Consider the following 18,274-nt stretch of genomic DNA (forward strand, 5'->3'; position numbering starts at 1 on the left):
AACTTAAACTAACTCTTTTCGATCCAAACAGGGTTAGATCGCCGAAATAACAGCCCTTGGCCGGATAAAATCTGGATCAATTCCGGTAACGTAGAACCGGCTAGTGTGGGAATTGTCTTGCGTCTACTCCTAACTTGTCCTGCTATCGCAAGGAGTCAGTGAGATTTTATGTTTCAAGATTTTGAATTTGTCGTCATGGCTTGTATAAAATGTGTTTAAATCCGGTCTAAAATGTTTTGGTGGTTTCATGATTTGGTCATATTGATAATAAAAGTTTTTTTTAGCGTTTAGCAACAATGGGAAAATAATTCAAATAAGATAAATCAATGCACATTCAATTTTTTATAAAAAATGGTATCGTATACGCCCAAAATTCTCTTTCATCAAAAAGTGTATAAAAATTGCGAGCACAAAAACAAGCTCATTTTAATTGTTTCAGAATTTAATTGTAACCGAAATATGTAAGAGAGTTTGCTATAAAAGCTTCGCGACTCTGCATCGAGGCTGTTACAAAGGAATGATTTATCGAACCTCAGCATACGCGACAAACCTTATTTCCCTCTTAACGCTTTCGGCGACTGTAAGATGCTAACTGTTGTTGCTTTTATTTTGTGTAATTTTTATCATAAAAAAAAAAATGTATTTTAATCGTATTATCATTTTATTATACAGAGAATTTTTTAGTAGATAAAAGATATATGTACCAGGTGTACTGGTATGAAGTGAGCTAAGATACAAAAGTGTTTACTTACCAACACACACATTTGTTGTGAACGAGCCTTAATTTTTTTCTATTTGGTTAGCATGACATCAGTCAAACATATTGTGACGAACACGGATGATAGAACAAAATCGAATCAACGATAAACTGCCAGAAGCAACTAGTTAGCGAATTCGTAGTTGCCACAATGTTGTAGAAGCAATGTTTTGTTACAGATTTACTATATAAAGGCTGCCGGATTGTGCAGCAAACACAGTTCTAGTTAGAGTGTTGTCGTGATAAGAACAATTGAGGCATAAGCAAGAAGTGGTAAGCCCGAATAACGAGCAATAAGTGTTAAGTTGTTGGAATTAGAAATAAAGATAAGTGTGTAGCCATTAAATTGGGACTTTTATTTAACAATCTAGTGATCGAACTCAAGAGTGAGTTACAGGTAGACGATTTATCGAGAAATCCGTTACAATTGGTGTCAGAAGTGGGATTGTCAAATAAATTCCCAAAGAGAGAATTGTTTGAAAATGGCCAAGTTTAACGATCTGAAGATTCCACAACTGAAAAAGGAGCTGCAAAAACGTGGCTTGGAAACAAAGGGAGTAAAGTCCAAATTACAGTGGCGGTTAAGAAGAGCCATGGAAACAAAGAACATTAATGTTGAGGAATATGTCTGTCAATCGGAATTAGAGGAAGAGACAACAAAGAAACAAGAGAAGGAAGTGACTCAATATTCAGTAGAGGTTATGTGTGCTGCGTTGGAATCGTTCTTTGAGGATTTTTCAGCACAGTTGTCAGCATCGAAAGAGCTGGACGTGCATATGTCAGCGCAGGTATCCTCACAGTTGGAAGTGGAGGAAGCGTGTGAATCAGGGTCTTCACAGTATGAAGAGCAAGAAGCTTGTATACTAGCACAAGTGTCCTCGCAGTCGGAAGAACTGAACGGGCACATGCCAGCGCAGGTGTCCTCGCAGTGGAAATCCTTCTTTGAGAGTTTTTCAGCACAGTTGTCAACACCGAAAGAGCTCGACGTGCATATGTCAGCGCAGGTATCCTCACAGTTGGAAGAGGAGGAAGCATGTGAACCATGATCTTCACAGTATGAAGAGCAAGAAGCTTATATACCAGCACAAGTGTCTTCGCAGTCGGAAGAACTGAACGGGCGCAAGCCAGCGCAGGTGTCCTCACAGTCGGAAGCGTGTGTACCAGTACAAGGGTCCTCACAGTCAAAAGAGCTGGAACTGCGTATGTCAGGGCAGGTGTTCTCACAGTTGGAAAAGGAGGAAGCGTGTGAACCAGTAAAAGGTTCCTCACAGTTAGAAGAGCAAGAAGCTTGGATACCAGCACAAGTGTCCTTACAGTTGGAAGAGCAGGCAGCGTGTATATCATCACAGGTGGAAGATCAGCATAAAATTGAACCTGAAACGGATGACTCTTTGCAAGAAGATCCAGAATTGGAAGGTGCATTACATGAAGTGGAGTTGAACCAATGTACAACGATTGGAGAAATAACTACAGGAAGGCCAGTCACAAAATCGTATTGGGCAGAACGGAGCAGTTTAAAGTTAGTGTATGGCTGCTTGCATCGAGTGTGGAAAAGCGAAAATGGGCAAACCTTCCGAGTACTTATGGTTGTTCCAAGGGTTGGAATTCCGGATGTTCTTAACGTGCAGTACAAATGTCCAAGAGGAGGGCTCTTGAGAGACATAAAATCCTTGGAGAATTTGAAGCAAAGGTTTTATTGGACTGGTTGTCAAAGGATCAAGGTCCAGGAGTCAAACTAAGTATCCGGAAAACGGATGGAATTAACTCCAAGAAGAGAAGGACGGCTAACGATGTCAGCACCAGCCTAGAAGACGAGATAGGGGACATAAAAGCTTTGTGTTTGGTATCGCAAATATGTCTAATCGGGACGATCAGACTTAGGTGGAGGGCAATGTGACGAACACGGATGATAGAACAAAATCGAATCAACGATAAACTACCAGAAGCAACTAGTTAGCGAATTCGTAGTTGCAAAATGTTCTAGAAGCAATGTTTTGTTACAGATGTACTATATAAGGGCTGCCGGATTGTGCAGCAAACACAGTTCTAGTTAGAGTGTTGTCGTGATAAGAACAATTGAGACATAAGCAAGAAGTTGTAAGCTCGAATAACGAGCAATAAGTGTTAAATTGTTGGAATTGGAAATAAAGATAAGTGTGTAGCCATTAAATTGATACTTTTATTTAACAATCCAGTGATCGAATTCAAGAGTGAGTTATCGAGAAATCCGTTACAATATTCAATAGCCTTGCAGACATTGAAAAAACAACATCATATTTTTTCATTGTGTTGGAAACATCAAATTTTTTACTGGAAAGTGATGACTTGCGGAAAGCATTAATTTTTTGTTTACATTTGAAGAAAAGTGCTGCGGAGTTGCATGAAGAACGTGGAAGACCACAAAAAAGGTTTGAAGACGCCGAACTGCAAGCAATATTGGATGAGTCAAAAGCAAATGGCAGTCATGTTAAATGTTGCTCAGAAAACTAATTCACAACGTTTGGAATCTTTGGGAAAGATCCAAAACTGTGAAAAATGGGTGACACATGAATTGAATGAAAGATAAATGGAAAACCGAAAAAACACTTGTGAAATTTTGCTCCAAAGACACGGAAGAAATCAGTTTTGAATCTCATTGTCTCTGGCGATGAAAAATATATTTATTTTAAGAGTCCTAAACGAATAAAATCGACTGCAAAACAGATCGATTCGGTAAAAAGACAACGCTCTGTGTTTGGTGGGGTCAGAAAGGTGGGGTATATCATGTAGCAATAGTCGCTACAGACAACAAATGATTAATTTGAACCACACATAGATCGAAAAACGACCAGAATATAGCAGAAGACACGCAAAGTAATTTTGTTATACGACAATGCACCTGCTTACAAAGAAAAATCGGTTCAGGATATAATCAAAGTACTTGGCTGGGAGCTGCTACCTCACCCGACGTATTCACCAGACTTGGCTCCTTCCGATTACGATTTGTATTCATCGATGGGATACGCATTGGGCGTCTGATTGGTTTGCTTCATATTACGAACATTTCTACTCGCATGGTATCCACAAATTACCAGAAATGTGTGTTAAAAGCAATGGTCGATACTCTGAATAATTTTTACTTTCCCATTCAAAATTACTATTTCATTTTCACAAATTCATTTTACACCTCGTATACTTTAACAAGTCTATTCAAAGCGTTTTAGTATACTCTTTAATTTATTCTTCGTAAAAATATTGCACTAGGTTTCATTTAACAAAACGCTGGTCCTTTCCTGCGGTTTTCTGTGTAATGTGTGCGACATGTAGCAGATTAAACCTACAACGTCAAAATATTATATATAGGATTTTCATTATTGCGTTTTGGTTGGCAGCTAATTATTTTTCTTTGTACAACAATTTAAGGTTAAGTAAAATTAAATTTTTATTTTGGGCAAAAATATTCTACTGATCGTGGTATTGTAAGCTACGAAATTTTACGAATTAAATTAAATTAAAAAATATATATCAGATTCTCACCTGAATTTATATAAATATATAATGCATAGTAAAATAAAGTAAATGTTTTCATTTATAAACATCTATTTGTAAAAAACTCAAATGTTCGGATGCTCTCTTAAAAGTTGTAAACAAGAAATAAATGCAGAATGCTGATGCAAGTTGTGGAAAATACTATAAAAAAAATTCGCTAAAGTTATAATATATATATTACCTAATACAGATTAAAATTTATATATTTTAAAATCGATTTTTCCATTGATGCGAAAGGCACTCATTATTGGCAGTTAGAATAAATTAACTTGTTGGAAAAATATTGCATCAAATAGTTTATAAGCATTAATTAGGCGTTTATTATTTATTTGTGTTAAATAAATACCTTAACATAATACCGGACAATCATATTACTACAATCGATTACACACGATTCGTTTATGCTAAATGTTCATTTTTATAAAAGTGTGTACATTAATACTTTTATAATGATACGACTGGTATAACTTGTGATGTGCAATTACCAAAAACAAAAAATAAATATATACTCGAATGCGTTATAGCTCTCACGGCGTAAATTTAAGCTTTCCTGAAATACATTAAATATCTAATCAACAAGTGCAATATTTAAAAGATATCATTGAGAATGACTGTATAGACCGAAAGCATGTATTTATTGTATTGAGCAGCACCCCTTCTTTGCGTTTTTCTTTTCGTCAATTATGATATGACTAGCCGAAGATGGACCAGGTACTATTTTTTTTGAGACTTGAGCCGAAGATGCTCCATTATTATCTGTAGTTATTGGAGGCTTTGCAGCACCAAGAGCTTGTACACTACTTGATTTTGTTCCATTTTGTGCCGCTTGACTTTGAGTAACCTACGAGATAAAAGAAAAAATATTTTTATAAATTTATATTCATTAAAATTGTGCAGTCCTGGCGCTAATTCATAGAATTGAACATATTATGTAAATCGCTGGAATCCAGCTTTTCGTTAAACAGGTGCAGACTGTAGAGTCAGACACATTTTGATGGCTGGAATATTTATAAATCAGAACTCCGAAAACTCGCAGCCGAGATATTTAGAGATTGTTAAATTATTTGATTGATGAATAAATCGATTTTGTAAATATTTTGAAAATAATTACTAGATATTAGTGATTAATTTCGTTTCGATATCTTTATTGATAAAATTTACATTTGCGTTATAAGAGTAGTGAAGCAAGAGTTTATGAGAATGTCATCAACCAAACTTGGATCGAATTGGACGAGCAAAATATAAAAGAAAAAGTGTGTCTACAGTTCTATTTCACAACGTGTTTTTTGAAATAAAAACGGGACATTTAGCAAGTGTAGGAGCATTTAAAAAAAGTGCAATATCTTAGCAAAAACATCGAGTTCGAATGTACAATTTTCAACTAACGTGTGGTAAATGTATAAAATTTACCTTTATTTGATCAGAAATCTCTTCTATTATAGTATTGCTGTGTTTATCTTTATGTTTTGATTCGCCATTTCTAATAATGTCCTCTTCTGTTGGTGTTATGGGTTTTCCACCTACAAAATAAATAAAAATAAAATAAAACTTGCTAAAACAACATTACTTTATTTTGTATTTGATATACCATATATTTGTTATCAATAATTGTGAATAATTTTTCTTCTATAAATAAAATAGTAATACAGTCCACGAAATAAATATAGTGTACAAATTAACAATTTCCTCTATTAATCGTTGTTTCGTATGAATCTTTCTGGAGGTCAATCCAGATGTTTCTTACCACTATGTTAAAAATATAAATAAACAAGTAAGGAAGGGCTAAGTTCGGATGTAACCGAACATTTTATACTCTCACAAAGTCAAATGGTATACTCGTTTTAGATTTCTTTGTGGATCTTGCCGCCTTGTTCTATGTTGACCGATATTTTCGGTAAAAAGTCAGCTATTGGCACTGGGGTCCACATATTCAGTACAGTTGGACAAACTGATTCGATTTAGACAATTTTTGGTCATAAAGTGGCATACTTTAAACGTATTATTCACGCAAAGTTTTACGCCGATATAATCATTGTTGCTTGATTTGCATACTGGAAAGTGAAAACATCAGATGGAATTTAAAATGCTGTTATATGGGAAATAGGCGTGGATGCAATCCGATTTCGCCCATTTTCGTACTATAATATAGAAATATGAGAAGAATATTATGTATCGAATTTGGTTAAAATCGGTTATGCAGATCCCAAGATATGGGTTTTCACCTAAAAGTGGGCGGGGCCACGCCCACTGACTAATTTTGAACGTGGTTCCTATAAAGTCATCTCATACCATCCCAGAAATAAAAATTTAATGTCTCTGGCTTGTTTAGTGCTTGATTTATCGCGCTTTTAGTAGTTTTTAACAGTACCGTTATATGTCGGGGGTTGTCACCCGATTTTACCCATTTTCACACCGTCGATAAAGAGGCTAAAAACATTTCTTCCCAGTGAATTGTTTTTATTTTTTCGTGGCAGTGGTCCGATTACGCCCATCTGCAACACGAACCGTCTTACAGTATCAAGAAACATGTGTACCAAGTTTCATAAAGATATCTCAATTTTTACTCAAGTTACAGCTTGCACAGACGGACAGACAGTCACTCGGATTTTAACTCGTCTCTTCATCCTGATCATTTATATATATATAACCCTATATCTAACTCGATTAGTTCTAGGTGTAGCAACAGGTTGCGAGAGTATAAAAAGTAAGAAAGGGCTAAGTTCGGATGCAACCGAACATTTTATACTCTCGCATAGTCAAATGGTATACACGTTTGAGATTTCTTTATATATTTTAATAATTATAGCAATCGTTCTTGTGTTTTGTTGCATACGCTTATAATTTATTTTATATAGAATGCATTACAACTGTATTGAGGAGTATGAAAATAAATCCTTTTTGACAATGAATAACATTTTTTATTTATTTTATCGATATTATTATACATGTTTAGCTTAAAAAAAATAAATATTAACAACTTTAAAAATTATATTATTATATTAATTTGTATATAATATTTACAATATTAAACATAAATTTTTATATAGATTCTTATACATATATCCAAATTATATTTATTTTCTCCTTATACTATTTAATTTCTCTCATATAGATTCTTATACATATATTCAAATTATATTTATTTTCTCCTTATACTATTTAATTTCTCTCATATATTTATATAATACAATAATGTCTTATATAATAACAAATTATACATATAATTTAAATATTCTTAATTAGATTATTTACATATTTTTCTTAAAATTGTCTTAAAAACTACTGTCAAAATTGCTATACCATTTCTTAATATATATTTGAAAAAAAACAATATGAAGAACTATTGCAATAAGTCTGAAAACTTTAGTTGGAAATAGAGACACAAATACTGTCATGATAGCTGTGTACTGTCTCAAAAGTAGTTGCATTAACATGGGAAGGATCCATGTTTGAAAATGCCTAATCAATTTGTGTACCGGCAGGTATAGTTGAATATTCTACACCAAGCACGGAACCAAAGTTTTTTTATTCGAGCAGATTTCATCTCCAACAATTAGCACATTTTGTTTGCTCAACTCAGAAGTACGGACTTCTTGAAGTTCTACAATTAAATGACAAAATAAAAATATCTGAAGATAGCATCAAACAGTCGCTTTTTATATCATTAATGTGAGCATGAAGACTCTGAACATTATGGAATCAAATTTGATGTCCTGATGTTCGGGAATTCATAAAACTGAAACTTGTTGTCAGAGCTTTATTTGTGTTCAATTCCCTCAGTTCCTTAAATACAGGATCCGATTCAAAAAATTTGTTAGGAGGAATAAAATTTCCTATGATGAATAAACCTTCTGCAGTAGTAGCTCGACTGTAAGCGACATATATTGAAGCTCTAGGCGTTCTGGGTCGAGTATGAACTACAACTTTATTATATGTGGCACCCTGATTTTTATGAATAGTTATTCCCTCAGCCGGAACAACTGGAAACTGATTTCTTTCAATTGAAATATGTTCATTTCTTTTATATTGAAAAGATTTTAAAACTTTTTCAATTGGTGTCCAAGAACTTTCTAGAGGATGAGGCTTTTTTGATGGTGCTATCAAACCAACAGAAGGTTCCAAAAATTTAATCCACAGGATTGTTGGAAAGGAACATTGGAAATCAATTGCATAAGTTGTCCAGCTGCCCCATTAACCAAGCCATCACACGTGTTTATATTCACTGTAATCATATATTTGGCGGATGTTATTAGTGTCAATTAATAGGGCAGTCCTTGCGTTTCAGAAGTTTTGAAAAGTTTAACTCTTTCCAAAATATTCTCATTTTCACCAATTCCTTTAACTGAGTCTTTTGCAATTGAAAGGATAGCTTCAGTTGGGATTCGACTGAGCTTAAGGGCATTGAAATTATTTGTCTCTTCATTGGACCAAAATAAATGTATGGCATCATCGGGAACTTCTTCGAAATTAACTACAGGAGTTTCAATGAGTGATATGTGCTCATTTGTCATAGTACCAGATGCCATATGGTTTAATGCAATTGCAAAGGTCTCATCCTCCCGTTGTCTCATTATTTCTGTTAATTTAAAGTATTTAAATAACTTCGACAAAGGGAAACCAACAAAAGTGCTGTATGCATCATTGGGATTAAGAGAGAATATCCATTTATCTCCAACAGGTGAGAGTTGTTTCAAATCACCAAACACGATGATCGGTATACCGAAGGGGCTGTCTGCTTTGAAAATTTGTTTTAATCTCGCATCAACAGAGCTAAACATACGAGCACCTACCATCGATATTTCATCAATTATGATTAATTTTAAGTCGATAAGTCTGAAATAAAATGAATTAACTGTGTCATTGCTAAGTGGCCTCAACTTTCTATTCAACTGATTAACAGGTAAAGAGAATATTGAATGAAGGGTCATTCCACCTATTTCGATATGCTGCTTTACCCGTAGATGCGCAAAGAAGAACTTTTAAGGAACTTGGATTGGATCCAGGTGTAGAATTGTAACGATGGTTAAGTGCTTGATATATTGCAGATATCAAACTACTCTTTCCTACACCTGCACCGCCGCCAATGAACTCATAAAATGGGCGATTTGGTTTTAACTGGTGCGTCAAATGTGTCAAATAGGTTCTTTGCTTAGACTTTGAACAAAAGAAAATAATTTCTCAACTGGAATTAAAGGGGATTGTTTAATAAGTCTAATATTGCAATCAGATTCAGTGCCATTATCTGTTGAATCTTCACCATGCAAGTCCAGCAAATTTATATTTGGATTTATTTCTGGAAGTGCCAACACTCTGAACTCATTTTCCACTATAGGTAGTTCATTTTGCGCACCTTCCTCTAAATCTATTTCATTATAAAGACTTTCTAGAACATTTTCAAATTCTCTTTGCTCAAAAACATCATATTTTCTTTGATTTTCCTCAATTAGAATACGAATTGTTATATCCGGAAATACTCAACTCTGGCCAAATCTGGGTTAAATCTTTTATACCGAATAATACAAGGTTTGATACGTTTCTTAACAAAACCGCTACCGTCTTTAAGAGGTATGACAACCCCGCTTTCTGGTAAATTATCGTTTTCCCTCTCTTCTTCTTCAAGATCACTGTCTTGTGCTTTACTACTAGATTTAACATATACATAGATGCAAAATCAGCTAAACAAAGAGTTTCTAACTGATCGGATCTTTGAACATAACGGTCTGAAATACCGGCTACGAATATTTCAGTCGAACCTGAAGGAAGGTTCTAAAGTTCTGCTCTAGGTTTCACCATTCGAACACGTTCCCCAGGTCGAGAGGTATTTATAAATATTTCTGCATTACTTGCTTGCGAAAGATGGAGCCCAATGCAGCAATATACTGCTTCTTGTGCAGATACTTCTGTGCCTGATATAAATTTGTGACCTGTATGTTTAAGGTTTTGCTTAGCAGTATAATTTCCAGCATTTACCTCTGATATAGCTTCATTTAAAAGCCTAGAAACTCCCCTGCTAGACTTGTTAATATAATTAATTATATATGAACAGCAAGCATATGCATCCAGTATATATTGGATATCCATATTTGCTCTATGGAGTTCCAAAATCAGAGGATGTTAAGCGTTTATAAAACGATCCAGCAATTTTCTTTTAAGAAAATTTTAGGTTTTGTTAAATTTGATCTAAGGGCTAACAACTAGTCATCAAAATACATATTTATTCTACTATCAGAGAGAAAATGTTCAAAATCTCTTAAATTAGAAATGTCTTCTGTAGTCATATTTATATTTAAAACGTTTTGAATTTTGAAAAAGTTTTCCTTGTGTCTTTCTGAGTTTTGACTTGTTTCTGTAAGAGGTAAGAGTATTTGCGTTGAAGGCATTGGTGGATATGGTATACCAAAACGACAAAACTCTGTTGAAACTCCACTCTCCAGTAGAAATTTGTGACAAAATGCTCTCCACAAATGCCGGCATTATCTTTAAAAAGCTTAAGAATTTACCGATAGCGGTAGTCAAAATATCTAGCACAAGTAACCGGGTCTGACCGAATTAAGCGATATCTATCTCGGGTTGTTAAACTATTGGCTTTCTCTTCCAAAATATCTTTAGAATCAACAGTTTTAGAGAGGATGACAAAAAGCTCCACCCACTGAGATTCTGCAGCCGATAAAGTGATAAAGAAGGTTGGAAGCCCAAATTGACGAATCATAGCGATTGCCTTTTTCTTCACAGCTTGCCAGTGCGCAGAAGAGGATTTAACGCCTTTCAAAACCTTGTGATCATCATCGTGTTGAATCAAGTTTTGAACAAAGTTTTCGTTTAATAGATTTTGGGCCGTAACTTGGTTGCGGCCTGAAAACTTTCTAAGGCAAATGGATGTACTATTCTAAATTTGTAGCAGTTCTAATTTTTTGTAATCATAGAACAACTTTGGAATGATACACGCTCTTCTGTCAAAACGGCGAATTTCAGAACGTATTGTTTTGCTATATGTTTAAGAGCACGTACGTTTCTGCCCAGCGTATATTGTTCCAAATGACAACTCTTCTGAATTATTGTCTTGAATTATGTCAATTGGTCTTTGTCCTTCACCTGGCGCTATGACTAAACTGTTATAGTCCAAGATTTCTATAGGAATATTGTCCAAAAGAGTTTCTTGACCGCCTGGGTTTAGCTCGGAAGGTGAAAGACCCATGTGAATATTATTACCTGAGGAATTAACATGAAAAATTTGTGCCGCATGAAAAGATTGAACCAATCAGGAATCCTCTCAACAGGCGGAACTTCTACTTGGTTATTAAATTCTGAAATCCAGTTCTCATTAATATGTATATTGTGCTCACGATACAGGAGGGTATTCACTAAGAATTGCAAAGCTTCCATAATCTTTGCGGGGCGTATGGTATCGATCATGTAATCATGATTGTACTCCAAACGCCTTCTTAAGAAAATTTGTATCACATGAGCCTCATCACAGGACCTTGGTGGAGATGTCACAATATTGTTAACAGAAATTGATATATTAACAACAGCACCTTTGAGAGAACTCTGACCTTGATATCCTAAAGGACGGATTGTCATAAAAGGCAATCTAGGCATTACCAGACGTTCTTCAATTGGAGTTAAATCTTTCAAACAATCCGGTATTTCAGGAAAGTCTAGACCGTTAGCTAAACATATTTTTAGAACGTTCTTTTTAACAATCGCATTTTTGCAAGTAGCACAAAAATTGTAATTTCCATCCGAAGGAAGTTTTTGCATTAAATAGAAGGCGGATGCAGCAATCGGATGACCTTGCGCAATAGTTTCGAATTTTAATTTGCGAACTTGGTGTGAAAACCATAATCCGCCGCAGAAAATACATATTTCAGTAGGGCCCTAATTTATATTTTGGAAATCTGTTTAATTTGCCACTGTAATCATTTTCTATAATATTATTTTCTCTCGTTAATCGGATTCATTGGGACTGTCTTTCTTTTCAATTTGCCTATTGACCGGGTTATCTCTACAAAGGCGAACTTGACTTTGTCTAAGACGTCTCTGATTCAAAATTTCTTCCCTCATACCCCTCCCACTAAGCTGTCGACGTTGTGTTTCTCTATCACGCTCCTCTCTCCTTATATCAGGATTTCTTCTTGCATGTTCTCTTTGCCTTTGATCACGAATCCGCTCTAAATACCTATACTCAGGATTTCTTGCGCGAAATTCTCTATGAGTATTTCTTATTTGCTCTTGTTTTATGTTGAACAGTATTTCTCATTTGCTCAACAGATCGAACCTCGAGGTCTTCGCGCCGAAATCTATGTCCTCGAGTATTTCTCATTTGCTCATCAGATCGAACCTCGGGGTCTTCGCGCCGAGATCTATGACCTCGAGTATTCCTCATTTGCTCATCAGATCGAACCTCGGGGTCTTCGCGCCGTGATCTATGACCTCAAGTATTTCTTATTTGCTCTTCAGAGCAAATTTGTGGATCTTGCCGCCTTGTTCTATGTGGAACAGTATTTACACCTTGCTCAACAGATCGAACCTCGGGGTCTTCGCGGCGAGATCTATGACCTCGAGTATTTCTTATTTGCTCTTCAGAGCGGATTTGGGGATTTAGATGTCTTGCCCTATGTTGAACAGTATGTAAATTGTGTTCAAAAGACTGTACCTCGATATTTCCCGCCTAGTTCTATGTTGATTTGTATTGATAATTTGTTCGGACAGACGTACATCGGAATCTAATCTACGATTAGCGTGACTTACAGTATCTTGTGACTGCTCACTATCTCTATATAAAGAGTTTGCACGAAAAACTCTCATACGTCTTCTATTCTGAAGACAACTTAGTAATACAGATTTTCTACTTAATCTAGGCATAATTAATAAAATAAATCCGTCCGGGTCTGAAAAGTTGCATCCTAGGTGCTGCTCTCTTTCACTTTTACACTAATTGAATCCTCGCTATGATTCCTTTCCTGTTCGGTGTATAGGCACTATGGTATACTGGTGCACATATGTATATGTGTTTGTTCGCCACTGTATATATATAATACGGTTTTGCTTGACACTGTATATAACTAATACACTGAAATTAGTTTGATTACAGCACTTTGCTGGTCAAGAAATCTAGTGTAACTGAAACTACAACCACAGTGTACTGATATTTATTATACTCTTGCAACATGTTGCTGCAGAGTATAATAATTTTATTATGGTATATTTTTGTACACAAAGCTTACGTACTTTTGTATACCTATATATTACTTAGATACTCACTAACATAATACTACAGATTATTTAGTTATATTTATATTTTAGAAATTAGTTGTTTTTTTCATTGTATTGAAATAAAGTGCTCGGAAAACCCCTCCGTAAATTGCTTTTGTCTAACGCTTTTTAAAACAGGAATATATGGTACCTATTTGGAAGGTCTGCTCATGAAGGCTAAGTTAACAAGGTTATTGTATTATAATTAAGTATGGTACACACATATGTAGATCAGGTATGTAGATTTTCTTCTTTCTGTCTTAATATCTAATCCCAAAAAGTACTTAAATGTAATTTTCTTGAGTTTACAGTTCACCTCATGACCTTCTTATTAAAATGTGTGGCAAAACTGAAATAATAGATAATAGCATTTTAACCGAGGGAGTCTACACTACTAATATTTATCTCACGCGATTTTTTCTAGAAAGATATTTTTGCTCTGTACAAAGTCCATCACTCTAAGAAACTGTTGTACATTGTTGTCTGGTATGTTTTGTTATAAGTTCAACATGATGGCTGACAGAATATACTTATCCACTGATTATCACCAAATAATAAAAGAAATATTTGTATGTAGAAATCTTTATCTACATATCTCGATTAGTTTTAGGTGATGCAAACAACCGTTTGGTGAACAAAACTATACTCTGTTGCAACCTGTTGCGAAAGTATAAAAATGTTGCGAAGGAATTCAACATTTAATAAATAATAATAAACCCAACGATTACCCTCCTCCCGCCCAACCGACGCGAGGGGCGCAATCCGCATACGTGCGGAATTAGCCGAGTCAGAAAAGGCAAGAGAGTTTTTTAAGTGTTGAGATCTAAAACTGCTCAGCTTCAGAAACAAAAATTTCAACAACTAAGATCTAAAGTTACAATATAATAAATTGTTATATTTTCATTTATTAAGAGAAAACAATAAAGTCTTTTTAATTTTGAAAAGTGAGTCAGATAAGTCAAATGTGCTGGAATGAGAATTAAAATCATGACATATACGGCGGAATGGCTCGTTTAGTTCAAAATTTGATTTACAGGATTTTAGCAGTAAAGGTGTAAACTGCCTCGAAAGGCGAACCGGGATATTAAATTAAATTTCCGACAGGAGAAAAGAACTGCAAACAGTTCCATTCAAAAGTTTCACTAAGAATATTATGCCAAGAATTTCCCTACGACTAGAAAGTGTAGGTAGATTAATAAGTTTTAAACGACTAGTGTATGGAGGTAGACTTACCCTAGCATCCCATCGGAAATGCGCTAAGGCGAAAAGTAAAAATTGTTTTTGAACCGACTCTAACTTGTCAGAATGGATTTGGTAGCTAGGGTTCCATACCACAGAGCCATATTCCAATATAAGTCTAACCAAAGTTGTATAAAGTGTTTTAGTAATATACGGATCTCTAAATTCTTTAGAAGGACGTTTAACAAAACTGAGGACAGCTTTTGCTTTCAAGACCATGGTATCAATATGAAGACTGAAATTAAGCTTAGGGTCAATATTAACTCCCAAATCAACATAGTTAAAAACTTGTTCTAGAATATGGTATTTTATTACATAAGAAGAGGAGTGCACAGGAAAAGCACATCGTCTTACATTTATTGAGATTCAATGGCAAATCATTTCTATCACACCATGCAACCAAATTGTTTAAGTCTGTTTGCAACAGACACCTTTCCTCAGTTGAAGTGTATGATTTAAAAAGCTTTACGTCGTCAGCGTATAATAAAATTTTTGAGAATTCTATTACTGAAGAGATATCGTTAATAAACAACAGGAACAGAATCGGGCCAAGATGACTACCTTGCGGAACACCTGAAGAAACATTAATTGTATCTGAAGGTGTATCCTCAAATATCACTCGTTGTGTTCTATTATAAAGATAGGAAGATACCCATTGAAGGAATCTTGGCTGAAAGCCCAGCAGATCAAGTTTATGTATGAGAATCGAGATATTTACTTTATCGAAAGCTTTGCTAAAGTCTGTGTATATAACATTCGTATGCTTATGTTCCCTAAAACCCAATGATACATGGTTTACAAATTCAATAAGTTTGTTATAGTCGAATTCCCTTTACGAAATCCATGCTGAGATGAGGAAATTAACGGAGAAACCGAAAAGGTTATATGGTCAGTGATGATAGCTTCAAAAAGTTTAGGTATAACTGATAGTTTTGCGATACCTCTGTAGTTTTCAATGTTGGATCTAAATCCACTTTTATGCAAAGGGATTATAAAAGACTGTTTCCATATTGCAGGAAATATACCGTGTTTAAGAGAGGAATTAAATATCCTTGTCAAAGGCAGGTAAATATATTTGGCACTATTTTTTAGGAAGCATGAGGGTATCATGTCTGGGCCATAACTAAAAGATGGTTTTAACTTATTTAAATTAAATAGGACGTCTTCTTCAGAAATAATTGGAGCGTTAATTGAAGTATTCGAACACAGCACTTGCTGATAAGAAAAAGTTTTGGAAAAATTATTACAGTAGTTTGACTTGAAAAATTCTGCAAACATATTGGATATAATATCATTGTCACTTGAAATGATAGATTTGTATTTCATTGCGGACGGAAATTTGGAAATCCTGCGTTTGGAGTTGACGAAATCATAAAACGATTTTGGATTACTTACAATGTTTTCTTTTACTTTATTTAAGTAATTATTATAACATTTTTTGTTTAGGTCAAAATATTGTCGCCGCAATAGAGAATATTTAGAATAGTCGACAAGTGAACCGGTTTTTTTTTAAATGTTTAAAGGCTCGAGTTTTTCTGTTTTTCAATTTATATAACTCTTTCGAAAACCACGGACTTATACTTTTGCTTTTATTAACAATTACTATTGGAACATACTATTCAAATAATTTCATAATAATGTTATTAAAATGAGAGACACTCAATTCAATGTCACCATTATAATTAGGCTATGTTATTGTAGAAAGTTCTGTATTTAACTTTTTAAAATTAGCTTTTGCAAAGTTAAACCGAGTACAGAAGCACGAAGTTTGATGATTATTATTCCGTAAAATGCCTGAGATTTCGACAGATATTTCCAAAGCAGGATGATATGAGTCCTCTGGTAGAACAAGAGGATTACTCTGAATAACGGAACACTTTGCAGAGGTATCAACGTATACTAAATCTAAGCATTTACCAAATTTATTCGGAATCAAATTAATTTGGTTCAGACCCAACTCGGACATTTTTTCGAAAAACTCATTAAAACATGGCCGATTGCAAATCGGCACGATATAGTCATCGTAAGGTTTCCACGAAGCACACGGTAAATTGAAATCACCTAATACAATTATTGAATCTGCATTATTTGCCATCGAGGTAGCACTATTTATTAAAGAAGCATGCTGCATGTATACAGATAAGTCCGAATGGGGTGGTATATAAGATAGGGTTAAATAAATAAGGCAACTATTAACGTATACTCTAATACATTTAAATTCAAATGAGTCGGTCCCTGGAACAAGAATATTTTTTATTATTCGATTATTATTTGGTATCTTATTAACTTATGTTATTGATCATAGATTTAGTATTTTAGATAGATACTATTTTTTCTCCGAAATGTTAACTTTAACAAAAAGAGGTTATTTAACTCAAACATGGTATATGTGATATAAACTAAACCAATGGAGTTAGATTTAATATGTGGGGTATATGAGGTTGCTGTTGTACGAAAGGAGCGGAAATCAGTATATTAGGGTTATAAGGTTTAAACAAAGGTCTAGACCAATTTCATTCATATGCAGCATTAAACCACATTATTTTTAAGAAAAACTGTCCATTTAATTTCATTAAATTAAATTAAAATTAACGAAATAAATTATACCATATGTAGTGCATGTGAGCTGGGGAAATTCGTCGACCGATTTCATACATTTCGGCATTAAACTCGTATATCAATATTTTACGTTTATGTAAAGCCAAACGGAAGTTTGAATTTTTTACATAAAGTATGTTGGAGCTAGGGTCAATATATACCCGATAATGGGTACTAGGGCGGAACCAAGAGTTTTATACTCTTGTAATTCGCAAGAATCAAAGGCCAGGAAATTCCTTGAGGTGTGCCAAAGTTGAGAAAGAATTAAACATCCATTATTAAATGAAATCGTGATTAAATTACAATCAAATTTGGTATCTTCTTGACTTATATTAAAGGCCATAAACTTAGTCTCAGTTTTATTGCTATATTTTAGTTTGCGTCAGCGAAAATTATATTAAAAAAAAAACAAAAAACATCTTGAAGTGAGATATAAATAAGTATGAATGTGATATTAACTCGACCAAAGTGGCTAAATTTTATATTATAAGCTTGTGTGGAAAACGTCAACCAGAAAATCGGAATTCATTATATGAAGGTGTGAGGTTTAGATCAAGGTATATACTATTTTCATTATAATTCAGCGTCAAACCACATAATTTTAAAGAAAACTTATCCATTTAATTACATTAAAATATCATATTTTGATCAACCGGAACGGTTTAAAGTCAAGAGGACAGACGGAAATCATATATACATTGGGAATAGAGAAAGATATTAATTTTTACATTGCTCAGCTATACTCGAGCCTAGAGAACACATTTTGAAGCAATTTTATATATATAATAAAAATATTATACTTTGTAGCAACATCTTGCGAGTATAAAAAAAATTTTAATACTCACTGACCGACATACGAGAAGTATTATAAGTAGTATATGGAAGTAGAGGGTAGCA

The 18,274-nt window shown here is 34.3% G+C and overlaps 2 protein-coding genes across 4 annotated transcripts in view; one reads left to right on the forward strand and one right to left on the reverse strand.

The window, feature by feature from the left end:
* The first annotated feature begins 921 nt into the window (after positions 1 to 921).
* Positions 922 to 2,917, forward strand: LOC138857572 (scaffold attachment factor B1-like). The gene has a single exon (XM_070110477.1). The coding sequence runs from the start codon at positions 1,240 to 1,242 to the stop codon at positions 1,801 to 1,803; it is 564 nt and encodes a 187-aa protein (XP_069966578.1). The 5' UTR covers positions 922 to 1,239; the 3' UTR covers positions 1,804 to 2,917.
* A 1,661-nt stretch (positions 2,918 to 4,578) lies between these two features.
* LOC106625704 (uncharacterized) overlaps positions 4,579 to 18,274 on the reverse strand; it is a 38,067-nt gene continuing 24,371 nt past the window's right edge. For all 3 annotated transcript variants that reach the window (XM_036357671.2, XM_036357670.2, XM_070110478.1), the window contains exons 4-5: positions 5,696 to 5,805; positions 4,579 to 5,126 (exon numbers count right to left, since the gene is read on the reverse strand). In XM_036357671.2, the coding sequence (XP_036213564.1) occupies positions 4,920 to 5,126; positions 5,696 to 5,805 (317 nt within the window). In that variant the 3' untranslated portion in view covers positions 4,579 to 4,919. The remainder of the gene's footprint in view (positions 5,127 to 5,695; positions 5,806 to 18,274) is intronic.

This window comes from Bactrocera oleae, chromosome 5, assembly GCF_042242935.1.
Source record: "Bactrocera oleae isolate idBacOlea1 chromosome 5, idBacOlea1, whole genome shotgun sequence".
In the NCBI taxonomy this organism is placed as follows: domain Eukaryota; kingdom Metazoa; phylum Arthropoda; class Insecta; order Diptera; family Tephritidae; genus Bactrocera; species Bactrocera oleae.

Excerpts from the sequence above, each read along its gene's own strand:
- LOC138857572 (XM_070110477.1), top strand. The coding sequence starts at position 1,240 with ATGGCCAAGTTTAACGATCTGAAGATTCCACAACTGAAAAAGGAGCTG.